General features: G+C 50.8%; 1 protein-coding gene across 2 annotated transcripts in view; it reads right to left on the bottom strand.

Moving 5' to 3' along the window:
• Positions 1-15,972, bottom strand: part of LOC107113843 (lipoma-preferred partner homolog) — a 430,270-nt gene that overhangs the window by 65,726 nt on the left and 348,572 nt on the right. For both annotated transcript variants that reach the window (XM_015415237.1, XM_015415238.1), the window contains one exon: positions 8,531-8,654. In XM_015415237.1, the coding sequence (XP_015270723.1) occupies positions 8,531-8,654 (124 nt within the window). The remainder of the gene's footprint in view (positions 1-8,530; positions 8,655-15,972) is intronic.

Raw genomic sequence — 15,972 nt, forward strand, 5'->3', positions numbered from 1 at the left:
TCCAACCCCCTGCACTCTGCTTGTCTGAGTGTTTTTCTTTTGTTCAGTTGCACAGTCGAGTCTGAATCTTTGCGACCCCATGGACCAGATCACGCCAGGCCCTCCTGTCTTCCGCCGTCCTCTGAAGTTTGCTCAATTTCATGTTCGTTGCATCGGTGACACTGTCCAACCATCTCATCCTTTGCCGTCCCCGTCTTCTTTGACCTTCAGTCTTTCCCAGCATCAGGGTCTTCTTCTCCAGTGAGTGCTCCTTTCTCATTGGGTGGCCAAAGTATTTGAGCTTCAGTTTCAGTATCTGGCCTTCCAGGGAACAGTCAGGGTTGATTTCTTTTCAGATTGACTGATTTGTCTCCTTGCAGTCCAAGGGTCTCTCAAGAGCCTTCTCCAGCACCATCATTCAACAGCATCTAATCTTCGGCATTCGGCCTTCCTTATAGTCCAACTCTCGCAGCCATACATGAGTACTGGGAATACCATTGCTTTGACCATGCGGACTTTTGTTGGCAGGGTGATGTCTCTGCTTTTTATTATGCTGTCTAGGTTTGCCATCGCTTTCCTCCCAAGGAGCAGGCGTCTTTTAATTTCACGGTTGCAGTCACCGTCTGCAGTGATCTTGGATCCCAGGAACGTGAAGTCTGTCACTGCTTCCACGACTTCCCCTTCTATTTGCCAAGGAGTGATGGGGCCGGATGCCATGATCTTAGTTTTTTTGATGTTGAGCTTCAAGCCCACTTTTGCGCTCTCCTCTTTCACCCTGAGCAAGAGGCTCTTTAGGTCCTCTTCACTTTCTGCCATTAGAGTGGTATCGTCTGCATGTCTGAGGTTGTTGATCTTTCCCCCAGCAATCTTAATTCCCGCTTGTGATTAATCCAGGCCAGCATTTCGCACGATGTACTCTGCGTATATATTAAATAAGCAAGGTGACAATATACATCCTTGTTGTCTGAGTACATCGCTGCTAATAGCCATCAAGTGAAGCAGTGCTGATATGGGCTAGAAGTAGCAAAGTTCTGGTTCTGGAGGCATGTTTGGTCCTGTTTACATGGAAGCAACCTTGAGAGGTGCCCATTAAAGCTTAGGAGACCTGGCCCATAAAGAAACTGAATAGTATTGTCCTTTAAAGAAATTGGAATGAGACTTCCTAATGTTGTTCTTTGTTCCTGAGGAAGGACCAGAAGTCTGAAACACTGCATACTACCTAGGAAAAGTGTTGGATATCTACTCTGGACTTTGTTTTTTTTCTTCTATGGATCCTGTGGACTTCTGTATTTTCCCATGATGGATTATATGTATAGATTTATTTCTGATTACATGTGCATTTCACTTTGTTAAAGTCTCCTTGCGGGTAATTCAGCTCACAGTTGTTTCCTGTTGTCCCTTGCTGGTTCTGAACTTGGCATCCGCACCTCTAGGGGTGGCAGAACTGCTGGGGAGGGGGTGGTTCTTGCGAGGGCTTTTCTTCTGGGGGAACGGACCGGAATGGAGTTCCGGAAGCTCTCCGACAAAATTATTTTTAAAACGTTTAGAATTTCATGACGTTAGAGTCCAGTGCAATGTTCCCTCGAAGCTGAGTTAGTGTGAGTTAGCCCACAGCTTTTTAGCCTCCGGCTCACACATTTTTGTCTTAGCTCGGGAAGGGATGGCTCCAGAGCAAACGGATAGATGCAGTACCCAAATCGCTCGCTCGCAACTTTACTGACAGTAGCTCACAAAGTAGAATTTCTGCTCACAAGACTCCACAGCTTAGAGGGAGCATTGGTCCAGTCCAGTGGCACCTTTAAGACCAACGAAGTTTTTTGGTCTTTAAATAAATAAAAGTTTGTTTGGTCTTAAAGGTGCCACTGGACTCTAATTCTGTTCTGTTGCTTCACACCAACACGACTGCCCCACCTTGATCTAAAAGTTCATTAGTTTTCAGTATACAGATTGAAAATTTCATTTCCCTCTTGAGAGTTCTGGCACCTCTTTTTTAATTTTTTAAAAAGCCCTGGTTCTTGCAAATTCTGGAATTAACCTTTGTGGGAAGGAAGGTTATGGAGATAAAAGAAAAGCATATGGAGCAGAGGTCCATCAGTGGCTATTAGACACAAGGAATAGATAGGGGCTCTGGGGCAAGTGATGCTCGGTCTTCTTGGTGCTTGGGGGGGGGTCAACAGTGGAAGGGCTTCTAATGTCCTGGCCCCACTGCTGGACCTCCTGATGGCACTGGTATTTCTGGCCACTGTGTGACACAGAGTGTGGGACTGGGTGGGCCTTTGGCCTGATCCAACATTGGCATCTCTTATGTTCTTAAGGTATGGATAGGAACTCTCAGTCTGGGGCAAGTGATGCTCTGTCTTCTTGGTGCTTGGGGGGAGTCAACAGTGGGAGGACTTCTAATGTCCTGGCCCCACTGGTGGACCTCCTGATGGCACCTGGTATTTCTGGCCACTGTGTGACACAGAGTGTTGGACTGGAAGGGCCTTTGGCCTGATCCAACTTTGGCATCTCTTATGTTCTTATGAATAAGCATATGGAGCAGAGGTCCATCAGTGGCTATTAGCCACAAGGTATAGATAGGGACTCTCAGGCTGGGGCAAGTGATGCTCTGTATTCTTGGTGCTGGGGGGGGGGTCAACAGTGGGAGGACTTCTAATGTCCTGGCCCCACTGCTGGACCTCCTGAGGGCACCTGGTATTTCTGGCCCCTGTGTGACACAGAGTGTTGGGCTGGATGGGCCTTTGGCCTGATCCAACATTGGTGTCTCTTATGTTCTTATGAAGAGGACTACCTCCAATTTCCAGGGGTTGTTTCCTGGCCAGTATTAAAGCCTTGTTTGGATAAGGAGGGGCTGCCTGCATGAATGGAAGGGGGTGGGACATGAAACAGAAGAGAGAGAAACATCTTTGAAGGACCAATTACTAGGCATGCTGGGAAGTTTGCTACCAATTTACTCACCCGGTGAACATACCTTGTTCAAACCCCCACAGAAACATAGTAGGTGAGATTGCCTTAAGGTCGCCTGCATGAGGTGGACAGAATTGACAAAGAGAACTTTTTCCTCCAACTCTCAGAATACTAGAACTCGAGGCCACCCAGTGAAGCTAATGGGCAGTAGGTTCAGGACAGACAAAAGGAAATACTTCTTTACACAGAGAGTGATTAAAATGTGGGATTCGCTGCCTGAGGATGCAGTGATGGCCACAAGAACAGGTGCCTTGAAAAGTGGATTAGACTGATTCACGGAAGAGAGGTCTAGCAGTAGCTACTAGCCATGGTGACTAAAGGGAACCTCATGGTTCAGAGGCAGTTTGAATCCCAGAGCCAAGAGGCAACATCAGGGGAACACCTCAACCTCTATCCCCTTTTGTTAATCCTCCAGAGGAACTGGTTGGCTACTGTGTGAGACAGGATGCTAGACGGAGGCTGGACGACCATCTTTGGGCATGTTGTAGGGCTATCTTTCGGCTATGCTCCTGCAGAGTGCAGGGGGTCGGACTAGATGACCTGCAAGGTCCCTTCCAACTCTAACTTTCTATGATTCTATGACTAGGTGGACCACTGGTCTGATCCAGCAGGGCTCGTTCTTATGAGGGCCTCGGCCTCTATGCCCTGTTGTTGGCCCTCCAGAGGAACTGCTTGGCCACTGAGTGAGACAGGATGCTGGACTAGATGGACCACTGGTCTGATCCAGCAGGGCTCCTCTGATGTTCTTATGAAGGCCTCGGCCTCTATGCCCTGTTCTTGGCCCTCCAGAGGAACTGCTTGGCCACTGAGTGAGACAGGATGCTGGACTAGATGGACCACTGGTCTGATCTAGCAGGGCTCTTCTAATGTTCTTATGAGGGCCTTGGCCTCTGTGCCCTGTTGTTGGCCCTCCAGAGGAACTGCTTGGCCACTGAGTGAGACAGGATGCTGGACTAGATGGACCACGGGCCTGATCCAGCAGGGCTCTTCTAATGTTCTTATGAGGGCCTCGGCCTCTGTGCCCTATTGTTGGCCCTCCAGAGGAACTGGTTGGCCCCTGAGCGAGACAGGATGCAGGACTAGATGGACCACTGGCCTGATCCAGCAGGGCGCTTCTAATGCTCTTACGAGGGCCTTGGCCTCTCTGCCCTGTTGTTGGACCTCCAGAGGAACTGGTTGACCACTGAGCGAGACAGGATGCTGGACTAGATGGACCACTGGCCTGATCCAGCAGGGCGCTTCTAATGCTCTTACGAGGGCCTTGGCCTCTCTGCCCTGTTGTTGGACCTCCAGAGGAACTGGTTGACCACTGAGCGAGACAGGATGCTGGACTAGATGGACCACTGGCCTGATCCAGCAGGGCTCTTCTGATGTTCTTATAAAGGCCTCGGCCTCTATGCCCTGTTGTTGGACCTCCAGAGGAATGAGACAGGATGTTGGACTAGATGGACTAGATGGCCTGATCCAGCAGGGCTCTTCTGAGGCTCTTAAGGTTCTCTGGGCAAGGTACCCTCAGGCACAGTGCCGTGACGATCACTGCTTAATCACTGCAGTCCGAAGCTGCTTCTGCCCGGGCCAAAAGACAAATCATCTCATTTACTGGATATCCTTGTTCATGGCTGTTCCGGCCATTAAACTGACTGATCTGCGTAAAGGATGGCTTCGCTCTGTCTTGGCTCCTTCTCTGGACCACCACGGTTGGATGCGTCCTCCAAATAAGTGATGTCGGCTAAATGGCACGACCTGCTTTTGGCATTGATTTGACGACTGATCACAGGGATATCTGGGATCGTGAGCAGTGCATAAGAGCCACCGAAGAGAAGAGAAGAAGAGAAGGAGAAGAGATTGGATTCATGCCCCGCCCTTCACTACCCAAAGGAGTCTCAGAGCGGCTTACAAACTCCTTTCCCTTCCCCTCCCCACAACAGAAGAAGAAGAAGAAGAAGAAGAAGAAGAAGAGGAGGAGGAGGAGATTGGATTTATACCCCGCCCTTCACTACCCAAAGGTGTCTCAGAGTGGCTTACAATCTCCTTTCCCTTCCCCTCCCCACAACAGACACCCTGTGAGGCAGGCGGGGCTGAGAGAGCTCTGACAGAAACGGCTCTTTTTCAAGAACAGCTCTTATCAGAACTACGGCTTGCCCAAGGTCATCCAGCAGGTGCAAGTGGAGGAGTGGGGAATCAAACCCGGCTCTCCCAGATTAGAAGAAGAAAAGATTGGATTCATGCCCCGCCCTTCACTCCCCGAAGGCGTCTCAGAGCGGCTTACCAACTCTTTTCCCTTCCCACCCTTTTAAAAAAAGATCTGGGGATCGGAGAGACCTCAGGGACACGTCATGCCACGGAGTCTAGTCCACCCTCCAAGGCAGCCATTTTCTCCAGGGGAACCGGACTCCGTAGTTTGGGGATCAGCCGCAATTCCGGGAGCTCTCCGGGCCCCACTCGGAAGCTTACTAGGCAGCCTTGAGAAAGACAGGAGTGCTCGTCTATGACTGTCAGCTGCTTTTGCAGGACCAGCAACACACATCAATTTAAACTTCAATGTAACCACAAAAGGAAACTTTCCCTCTTTAGAAGACTTTCAAGCAAGGAGAAGCAGGTGTACAATTCTAGAGACTCCCGTTGGGGTTGATTGTGGAAAAAGGATGTAAATTGACTGGTAGCTATTAGATTGTAAAGGTAAAGGTAAAGGTTCCCTTGCTTGAAAGCCAGTCGAATCAGACTCTAGGGTTGCGGTGCTCATCTCCGTTCCAAAGCCAAAGAGCCAGCGCTGTCCGAAGACGTTTCTGTGGTCATGTGGCCGGCATGACTAAACACCAAGGCGCATGGAATGCTGTGACTTTCCCACCAAAGTGATACCTATTTATCCACTTGCAATTTCTTGCTTCAAACTGCTAGGTTGGCAGGAGCTGGAACTAGAGACAAGAGCTCACTCCGTCATGCGGCACACTCAGGTCTCGAACTGCTGAACTACCGACCTTCCACAGCCTGCAGTTCAGCGTCTTAACCACTCGAGCCACCGCAGCTCCATATTAGATTGTACAAACTGATTATTATTGTTGATATTGCATGCAATGAATATCTACCTGTTTTAGAATAGTATGAATAATACACAATGCACTTTATAAGACGGAACATATAAAATACTAACTTATAAATAAGGTTTTTGGAGTGTACATAATTCTTGTTTGGCCCACTTGGAAGCCGGCAACTCTAGATCAAGCAAAAACCTGCGGTCTCACGGAAGCAGGCCCCGGAAGCAGGAAGCGTGCCATCGCAGCCGAGAACAGTTAATGAACCCCAGTCAAGCGACCTTTCCCGAGCCGGCCCGGCTTTTCAGATGTAATTATTTGGACAGAATTATTTTCATGACTTAATACAATGCCTCAAAGCTTTCCAGGGAGGTTAATTAGATCCCTCTGTTCAAAACCTATCTGCTCTAAACCGACTTTTAATATGCCGCGATGCAGCTTTCTCAATTTGACCTAATGATATGATTAGCAGGCGGCTATCTGCCCTGCTCCGATTAGCGTGGCACTGAGTCCCCCTGGCAGCCAGTGCTTCGTGCAAATCGGAGCCAACGTCCTCAGCCCCTTTCCTCTCTGATTCCTGGCTGATCGCGCGGACTGGTGGCTTGTGCGGCCCACAGGCCTGCACAGAACAAAACAGCAGCAGACGCACAACTCTGCATTATTGCCTGGGACATTTAGGGAAGGGCCGTGGTGAGTGGCAGAGCATCTGCTTGGCATGCAGGAGGTCCCAGGTTCAATCCCCGGCACCTCCAGTTAAAAAGGACCAGGCAGTAGGTGATGGGAAAGACCTCTGCCTTAGACCCTGGAGAGCTGTAAGGAGGGGCCCTGGCTCAGTGGAAGAGCCTCTGCTTGGCCCGCAGAAGGTCCCAGATTCTGTCCCCGGCATCTCCAGTTAAAAAGGACCAGGCAGTAGGTGATGGGAAAGACCTCCGCCTGAGACCCTGGAGAGCTGTAAAGAGGGGCTGTGGCTCAGTGGAAGAGCCTCTGCTTGGCCCGCAGAAGGTCCCAGGTTCTGTCCCCGGCATCTCCACTTAAAAGGGACCAGGCAGGAGGTGATGCGAAAGACCTCCGCCTGAGACCCTGGAGAGCTGTAAGGAGGGGCTGTTGCTCAGTGGCAGTGTAAGGAGGGCAGCAGCGGAGAGGACTCGCAAGAATGGGTTTAAATTAAGGGCGGGAAGGTACTGGCTGGATATGAGGGAAAATGTTTTCACAGTAAGAGTTGTTCAACATGGGAATCGGCAGCCCAGGGAGGTGGTGAGCTCCCCCTCCCTGGCAGTCTTGAAGCAGCGGCCGGACAAACACTGGTCAGGGATGCTCTAGGCTGATCCTGCACTGAGCAGGGGGATGGACTAGATGACCTCCATGGCCCCTTCCGACTCCGTGATTCGATTCTAAACGAGACCCTCAAGAGATTTCCAGGGGTTGTGGTGCTTGAGCATCCTTCCTTCTCTGCATCAGGGTGACGGAGTGAGTAAATCACACGTGATGCACATAATTATGTGCCCGCAGCATCACTGCACAAGTCCCTGGTCTTTCCTGACCAGAGGGGAAAATGAATGTCTCGGTGAGGACTGATAGTTCGCCTCTTGGACTGCTTGGCCTGTGGAACGTGTGCCGAAGGCAGAATGTTTTTGTATTCCTACTTGGCTAAATTGACTAATTAATTATTCAATTAAAAGCATATTTCAGTGTTTGCTAGAGTGAGATTGCGTTTTGCCTGCCATTTTAATTCAGGGAAACGGTGTCCCCTTGGGCACCGGCAGACGCTGTGTTATCCTTTCCTTCAAAACGCGCTTAATTTTTGGGATTCGCTGTCGTCGTCGGAAGCAAAGGCCGCCGGCCTCGATAGCTTTTAAAAGCCAGCTATCAGGAATGAAAGTTCAACAGAACCTCCCTGTTCAAAAGCAGTGTACCCGTGGATTCTATATGCTGGGGGTATACAACAGAGAGGGAGTTAAATGTTAGAAGATCAGTGCTTAGCTCTTGTGGGCCTTTCTTACACGCAGTGTTCCCTCTAAGATGAGTTAGTGCGAGCCAGCTCACAATTGTTTTTAGCCTTCAGCTCACCCATTTTTGTCTTAGCTCAGGAAGGAAGGCTCCAGAGCAAACTTAATTCATGCACTAGCCAAATCGCTCACCACTTTAATGCCAGTAGCTCACAAAGTGGAATTTTTGCTCACAAGACTCCATAGCGTAGAGGGAGCATTGCTTACACGCACAGGGAAATGCTGATTGCCACTTTGGGGGTCAGGAAGCAATTTTTCTCCAGGCCGGTTTGGCCGGGGATCCTGGAGGTTTTTTGTCATTTTCTGGGGCTGGAACAGGGGTCACTGGGTATTTATTTATTTATATATAGTCAAATTCATAGTCAAATAAATGTGTGGAGGGGGAGGGTATTTGTGAATTTCCCGCATTGCGCAGGGGGCTGGACTAGATCCGACTCTATGATTCTAAGATTTCCCTCCCCCCGCCCTTTTCATGGCGCACAAGCTGCCTGCGGAACCCTCTGCCACCAGAGGACACAACGGGTGAAGCAGTAACATTGTACTTACCGAAGTAGTCATCCGAAGGGGGGTTCTCCATGTCATACAGCATCTTCTTAGTCAAGTGCTCCAGCTCGTCCTCTGGTCTGAATAAAGGAGCATTCTGTGGAGGATTGGGGCCCACCTGTCCACTCTGGAGGAGAGAAGAACAATTTATGGTGTCTCCAGGTCGGACATGGGAAAGCAGGACAGCAGACACAGAGAACCATAGAGCCACAGAGTCGGAAGGGACCTCCAGGGTCATCGAGTCCAACCTCCTGCACAAGGCAGGGAATTCACAAGTACATCCCCCTCCGCACCCTCAGTGACCCCTGCTCCACGCCCAGAGGCTCAGAGGTAAAGGAGAGCCTTGACAATTGTCTTACAGTGCATCGACCGGTGCCCTGGCCTAGACAGCCGAGCCTACTCCAATCTCTTCAGATCTCGGAAGCTAAGCAGGGTCGGCCCTGGTTAGTGCTCGGATGAGAGACCACCAAGGAAGTCCGGAGTTGCTACACAGAGGCGGATGATGGCAAACCACCTCTAAGCATCTCTTGCCTTCATCTGAATGGCCCAGGGCTAGCCCAATCTCGTCAGATCTCGGAAGCTAAGCAGGGTCGGCCCTGGTTAGTGCTCAGATGGGAGACCACCGAGGAAGCCCAGGGTTGCTACGCAGAGGCCGGCAATGGGCAAACCATCTCTGAATGTCCGCCCTGACCTGGATGGTCCAGGCTAGTCTGATCTCATCAGATCTCAGAAGTCAAGCAGGGTCATCCCTGGTTTGGACATGGGTGGGAGACCAACATGGAAATCTGGGGTTGCTACACAGAGGCACGCAGCAGCAAAGCATCTCTGAATGTCTGCCCTGACCTTGATAGGCTAGTCTGATCTCATCAGATCTTGGAAGCTAAGCAGGGTCGGCCCTGGTTTGGACATGGGTGGGAGACCACCAAGGAAGTCTGGGGTCGCTACGCAGAGGCAGGCAACATCCAACCATCTCTGAATGTCTGCCCTGACCTGGATTGGATGGCCCAGGCTAGTCCGATCTCTTCAGAACTCGGAAGCTAAGCAGGGTCGGCTCTGGTTAGTATTCGGATGGGAGACCACCACGGTTGCTTTGCAGAGGCACACAATGGGGAAACTACCTCTGACTGTTTCTGGCCCTGAAAACCCTGCTGATCTGCTGCGGCCCTTTCCTGCCTGGAGATCGGGCTGCTTGCCCAGGAGGAACCCAAGCAGCGCCTGAACATTATGGGACAGGAAGGCCTAGCTGCCCCCTTTCCCTCCTTGCAGAAAAGACCTATCTGGAGCACACGTGTTCCAAAACATCCTAAAAGCACAGTCTTGGAACGAGGGGCAGAAGGACCAGGAAAAAAAATAACATGGGTGTAAGAGATGAGTGGGATTAGAAAAGAAACCACAATTCTCCAGCCTGGGCTTTCTCGCACATCCACAAAAACGGATGCTACATATTTAAGAATAAGATAACGCCTGGCTTTACACAAAGTCACGTCTGGAGACCCAGTTTGGTGTGGTGGTGAAGTGCGCGGACTCTAATCTGGGAGAGTCGGGTTTGATTCCCCACTCCTCCACCTGCACCTGGCTGGATGACCTTGGGCAAGCCGTAGCTCTGATAAGAGCTGTTCTTGAAAGAGAGCAGTTTCCAGCTCTCTCAGCCCCACCCACCTCACAGGATGTGTCTGTTGTGGGGAGGGGAAGGGAGAGGAGACTGTAAGCCGCTCTGAGACTCCTTTGGGTTGTGAAGGGCGGGGTATAAATCCAATCTCTTCTTCTTCTAGTATAGAAAGGTTGTGTGTGTGTGTGTGTGTGTGTGTGTGTATGGGGTAACATTACCATAGAGTTTCTCACAATTCCGAGATGTACCCTTGTCACCTCTGGGGAGCTCTAGAAATCATAAGGAACTCTATGGTCAGAAATTCCAGTAAGTGGACGAGGCTTTATTTTTTCTGCCCAAAACATCATGCACCCGCCCCGTCCCCCCAGTTTCCGCCCGCCAATCAGCTGCTCATCGGCAGGCAAGGGCTGCCATTGCCTGGAGGTCTCCTGCCACAAGTGGGCAAGTGAGAACCCCATTTTATTCTGGCATGTGGGATCTGAATTTCCTGGAGGCACTCGGCCTTCCCCGGCGCCGAAGTTCCTCAGCCTGGGATGGCAAAACAAGACGAAACGGGCTTCCGCTGCAGCGATGCCGTGCTGTGTCTAATGGCTAATGGTCTCCGTGCCTTCAGGGCAATTTAATACTCAAACCACCGGATTTGCATGTTCCCTTTGTGCTGGCTTTCTCTTCCCCCTCCAAAGCGATAAGCCATCTTCAAGAAATGCCCGGCTAGAAGCGAAGCAGGCTTAATCTGCATAATGTGGCTTTTTAGCACAGTTTGATACGGAATCGGGTTGAGGGGATTGAAAGCAATTTCTTTCTTGAGGTTTTGTTGCAATGCACGGCACTCCGGTGCTTTCGCATTCTTGTGGGGTACGGTGGGGGGGGGAGGTATTATCAATTACAAAAACAACCGTTTGCATTTGCACCAAAATCATAGGTCTCTTTCCTTTACAAAGTTCCCGGGAGAGGTTATTCAGATGCATGCCACCCAAGTACATCCCCTCTGGACCAACAGCTCACCACCTGGACAAAGGGTTAGATCTGCTGGCCAGCCTGAATACTTTCTTCGTTTATTTCAAACATTTACTAAATGTATTAAAGACAAAAATTTTAAATCACAATTCAGGACTACTAGTAAACTTAAGCAAATGTGGCCCTAAATAAAACCATCTTCAACTGCCTCCTAAAGATAAAAAGTGAGAGGAGGAGGAGGAGGAGGAGGATGAAGAAGAAGACCTTTCTCAGACACTGTTGTTGTTGTTATTGAATTGCTTACATGTTGTTTTTATGAATACTGTTGAATCAAACTCGGTTCTCCCAGATACCCCAGAACCTCACCAGGTGAAGGCTCAACTGGTGAGCAATCCTTGCCTGACTGTGGGAACTGCACTGTACATTGGAGGAGGAGGAGATTGGATTTATACCCCGCCCTTCACTCAAAGCGGCTTACAAACTCCTTTCCCTTCCCCTCCCCACAACAGACGCCCTGGGAGGTCGGCGGGGCTGAGAGAGCTCTTGACAGAAACTGCTCTTTTTCGAGAACAGCTCTTGTCAGAACTACGGCTTGCCCAAGGTCATCCAGCCAGGTGCAAGTGGAGGAGTGGGGAATCAAACCCGGTTCTCCCAGATTAGAGTCCGCACACTTAACCACGACACAAAACCGGTGTACCCATGGGGAGGCCCTTAGCTCAAGCACCTACTTTGCATGGCTAAAGTTCCAGGTTTAATTCCTCAGGTCTCCAGTTAATACAGGGTCTCACGGGTATGAAAGCACCCCCCCCCCCCGTGCACGGCATGGAACTTCCGGGAACTCTGAAGAACCACAGCCACTTGAATGAGGAGGTTCTCTTTAGTCGCCGTGGCTAGTAGCTGTCGATGGACCTCTTTTCCATAAGAACTGCTATGTACGCGGACCGCCACCAGGGGTCTATGGCTACAGTCAGGAGCTTAGCTCCTCTGAACAATAGGAACCTAGGATCCTAGTTCCCCCAGCACCAACCAATAGCCACTTTGGCGGGAAATTCAAACCCTCCAATGGGACTGGGTGTGTGCTGGGAGGGTGTGTATACAGTTGGTTGGCCTTGCAGGGCCATTTTTCAGTCTGTCTGTGTTAAGTACAATAAACGTGTGCAAGAGCATGTCGTTGTCCGAGTCCTCCATGCGGCGAACCCAGTACTTTTCAAGAACGTCTCTATTCCTCTGTTTCTGTCCTGCCATTGGAGAGGACTCAGAGCTAGTACGAGATGAGGAAATGATCCACATGAGAAACAAACGCTGAATTAAAAGGAATCTCCGCTTTCCATCCTTACACATTTTTTTTTTGGGGGGGGGGGGGAATGCTGGACTGGGAAGCCCATTTGCGGGAAATCGAAAGGCCAGGGAGCAAATGCCTCCTCTCCATTTTTAAAAATTTCAGGCTTTCTGTGGTGCACTCTTTATTTCCATTCCAAACTTCCCCATAACAATCAGCCTCTATTTCAGCCGCGATTCATTAAAGGCGATATTATGTCTAGGCGTGCTCGGTTTCGGCCCACCTTCAGAAAAAGAGCCGCCAGAGCAAGTGAGAAAACACCTTTCAAGGAAGATGTTCAAGCGCCGGACCCTAATGAACGCTCCCCTCGCCTGAGGGGCACCATTTACCTTCATTCTCCCCCCCCCCCCCACGCCCATTTTGCAAGCGATGTAGCAGAGGTTCCTTTCTTGGAAAGGAAATAACTTCAATTATGTGTTCTCAACCAAAGAAACATGGAAATTATCTTCTTTTCAGAAGGTAGAATTAGCCCAATTTAGAAACGGAAGAGCTGCCAGAAAAACATCCCTTGCTGATATTTACTTTTTTCCCCCTTCCATTTTTCTCCGGCTTCTTTGGATACAGATCAAACGTACGGGATAACGTGTCGGCAACGTGGCCCTGGGTATTACCGTGCCCGGAACAGAGGACCCAAACGGTCCTCTTCCATGCTCTGTGACACTTTCCGTTAACTTCCCCAAAGAAGGGCGCGCGTTTCCTCTCACACCTGCAGCCATTGCTGCCCACTGGCCTTTGCTCAGTCATTTTGCTCATGGTGTGGTGCTTTACGATGATACCGCTGTCGGGGGAACTTGGCTGGAACCCAGAATGCTGTGATTAGAGGCTGGGACTTAGCCCAAGGAACGACAGGGGACGGCACGTGCCCACAGCCAGTGTTCCCTCTAAGCTGAGTTAGTGTGAGCTAGCTCACAGGTTTTTAGCCTCCAGCTCACACATTTCTGTCTTAGCTCAGGAAGGAGGGCTCCAGAGCAAACTAATGATGCAGCAGCCCAATCGCTCGCTCACGACTTTAATGTCAGTAGCTCACAAAGCAGAATTTTTGCTCACAAGACTCCACAGCTTAGAGGGAGCATTGCTCACAGCCATTCGTGGCGGGAGAAGGGAACATGTACGTCTGTGCCATCAAGCTGGAACCGACTGACGGCGGCCCCAATGAAGGGGCTTCCAAGGCAAGAGAGAAGCAGAAATGGTTGGCCGTTGCCTTCCTCGGTGGTCTCCCTTCCAAGAATCGAACCTGCTTAGCTTTCAGCTTATGGTCACCCCAGCCAGGGGCTTTCAAGGCAAGAGAGAAGCAGAGGTGGTTGGCCTTTGCTTTCCTCTGCAGAGCCTTCCTTGGTGGTCTCCCTTCCAAGAACCGACACAGCTTTCAACTTATGGCCACCCAAGCCAGGGGCTTTCAAGGCAAGAGAGAAGCAGAGGTGGTTGGTCTTTGCTTTCCTCTGCAGAGCCTTCCTTGGTGGTCTCCCTTCCAAGAACCGACACAGAGCTTTCATCTTATGGACACCCGAGCCAGGGGCTTTCAAGGCAAGAGAGAAGCAGAGGTGGTTGGCCTTTGCTTTCCTCTGCAGAGCCTTCCTTGGTGGTCTCCCTTCCAAGAACCGACACAGCTTTCAACTTATGGCCACCCCAGCACAAGGGGCTTTCAAGGCAAGAGAGAAGCAGAGGTGGTTGGCCTTTGCTTTCCTCTGCAGAGCCTTCCTTGGTGGTCTCCCTTCCAAGAACCGACACTGCTTAGCTTTCAACTTATGGCCACCCCAGCACAAGGGGCTTTCAAGGCAAGAGAGAAGCAGAAATGGTTGGCCTTTCCTATGCTCTGCCGAGCCTTCCTTGGTGGTCTCCCTTCCAAGAGTTGATCCTGCTTAGCTTCCAACTAATGGTGACCCCAGCAAGGGGCTTCCAAGGCCAGTGAGAAGCAGAGATGATTTCCTTTGCCTTCCTCCGCAGAGCCTTCCTTGGTGGTCTCCCTCCAAGTATCTACCCTGCTCAACTTCTGAGTTATGGCAACCCCAGCAAGGGGGCTTCCAAGGCAAGTGAGAAGCAGAGGTGGTTTGCCTTTGCCTTCCTCTGCAGAGCCTTTCTTGGTGGTCTCCCTTCCGAGCACCAACCCTGCTTAGCTTTTGACTTGTGGTGACCAATATTCCCTCTAAGCTGTGGAGTCTTGTGAGCAAAAATTCTACTTTGTGAGCCACCGGCATTAAAGTTGTGAGCAAGTGATTTGCTACTGCATGAATTAGTTTGCTCTGGAGCCCTCCTTCCTGAGCTGAGACAAAAATGTGTGAGCCCGAGGCTTAAAAAACTGTGAGCTAGCTCACAGTAACTCAGCTTAGAGGGAACCCTGGTGGTGACCCCATCAAGGGGCTTCCAAGGCAAGTGAGAAGCAGAGGTGGTTTACCTTTGCCTTCCTCTGAAGAGTCTTCCTTGGTGGCCCCCTATCCAAGTACTGACCCTGCTTAGCTTCTTTCTGACGAGATCAGGCCAGGCCCTGCTATTCCACAAGAGTCCTCAAGGCACCCGTGCCCAAGTATCCTGCAAAACCTTATGGTGGCTCAGGGTCTCCAGATGCCTCATGTCCAGCAAAGAGGCCTCAGGAAGACAGCTGTAGACTCTGCTGTCTAAGCTGTGCTTCTGTTCAGGCTTTCTGTCTCTGCTCGTGGGGTCCCGCGGGTGACCACGGGGCCCTTGGAAGTCGGCTGTTCTCCTCCACGACTCCTTCAGCAATCCCAGGTTCTGGTGGCGGCTCCGGCTCCCGAGCCTCCAGGGTTTGTGGTCCAGTAGCCACAGCTGGCCGCAAGTTCCTCGACAGTCCCGGGAGGCTCAGGGTGGTCCAGGCACATCGGGGCCTGTGACAGTTTTCTCTTCCGTGGGATCTACTACCACAGGGCCCAAGCCAAAGGACCTTCATCCAAAACAACATGCATCGCTTGAGAGCCAGTTTGGTGTCCTGGACTCTGATCTGGGAGAACCGGGTTTGATTCCCCACTCCTCCACTTGCAGCTGCTGGATGGCCTTGGGCAAGCCCTAGTTCTGATAAGAGCTGTTCTTGAAAAAAGGCTGTCAGAGCTCTCTCAGCCCCACCTACCTCACACAGGGTGTCTGTTGTGGGGAGGGGAAGGGAAAGGAGTTTGTAAGCCGCTCTGAGACACCTTTGGATAGTGAAGGGCAGGGTATAAATCCAGTCTCCTTTTCTTCTTCTTCCTCCACTTGCACCTGCTGGATGACCTTGGGCAAGCCATAGTTCTGGTAAGAGTTGCCCTTGAAAAAGAGCCGTTTCTGTCAGAGCTCTCTCAGCCCCACCAACCTCACAGGCAATGTTCCCTCTAAGTTGTAGAGTCTTGTGAGCAAAAATTCTACTTTGTGAGCTACTGGCATTAAAGTTGTGAGCGAGCGATTGGGCTGCTGCATGAACTAGTTTGCTCTGGAGCCCTCCTTCCTGAGCTAAGACAAAAACGTGTGAGCTGGAGGCTAAAAAACTGTGAGCTAGCTCACACTAACTCATCTTAGAGGGAACACTGCTCACAGGGTGTCTGTTGTGGGGAGGGG

This window comes from Gekko japonicus, unplaced genomic scaffold, assembly GCF_001447785.1.
Source record: "Gekko japonicus isolate JY-2015 unplaced genomic scaffold, Gekko_japonicus_V1.1 scaffold210, whole genome shotgun sequence".
In the NCBI taxonomy this organism is placed as follows: Eukaryota; Metazoa; Chordata; class Lepidosauria; order Squamata; family Gekkonidae; genus Gekko; species Gekko japonicus.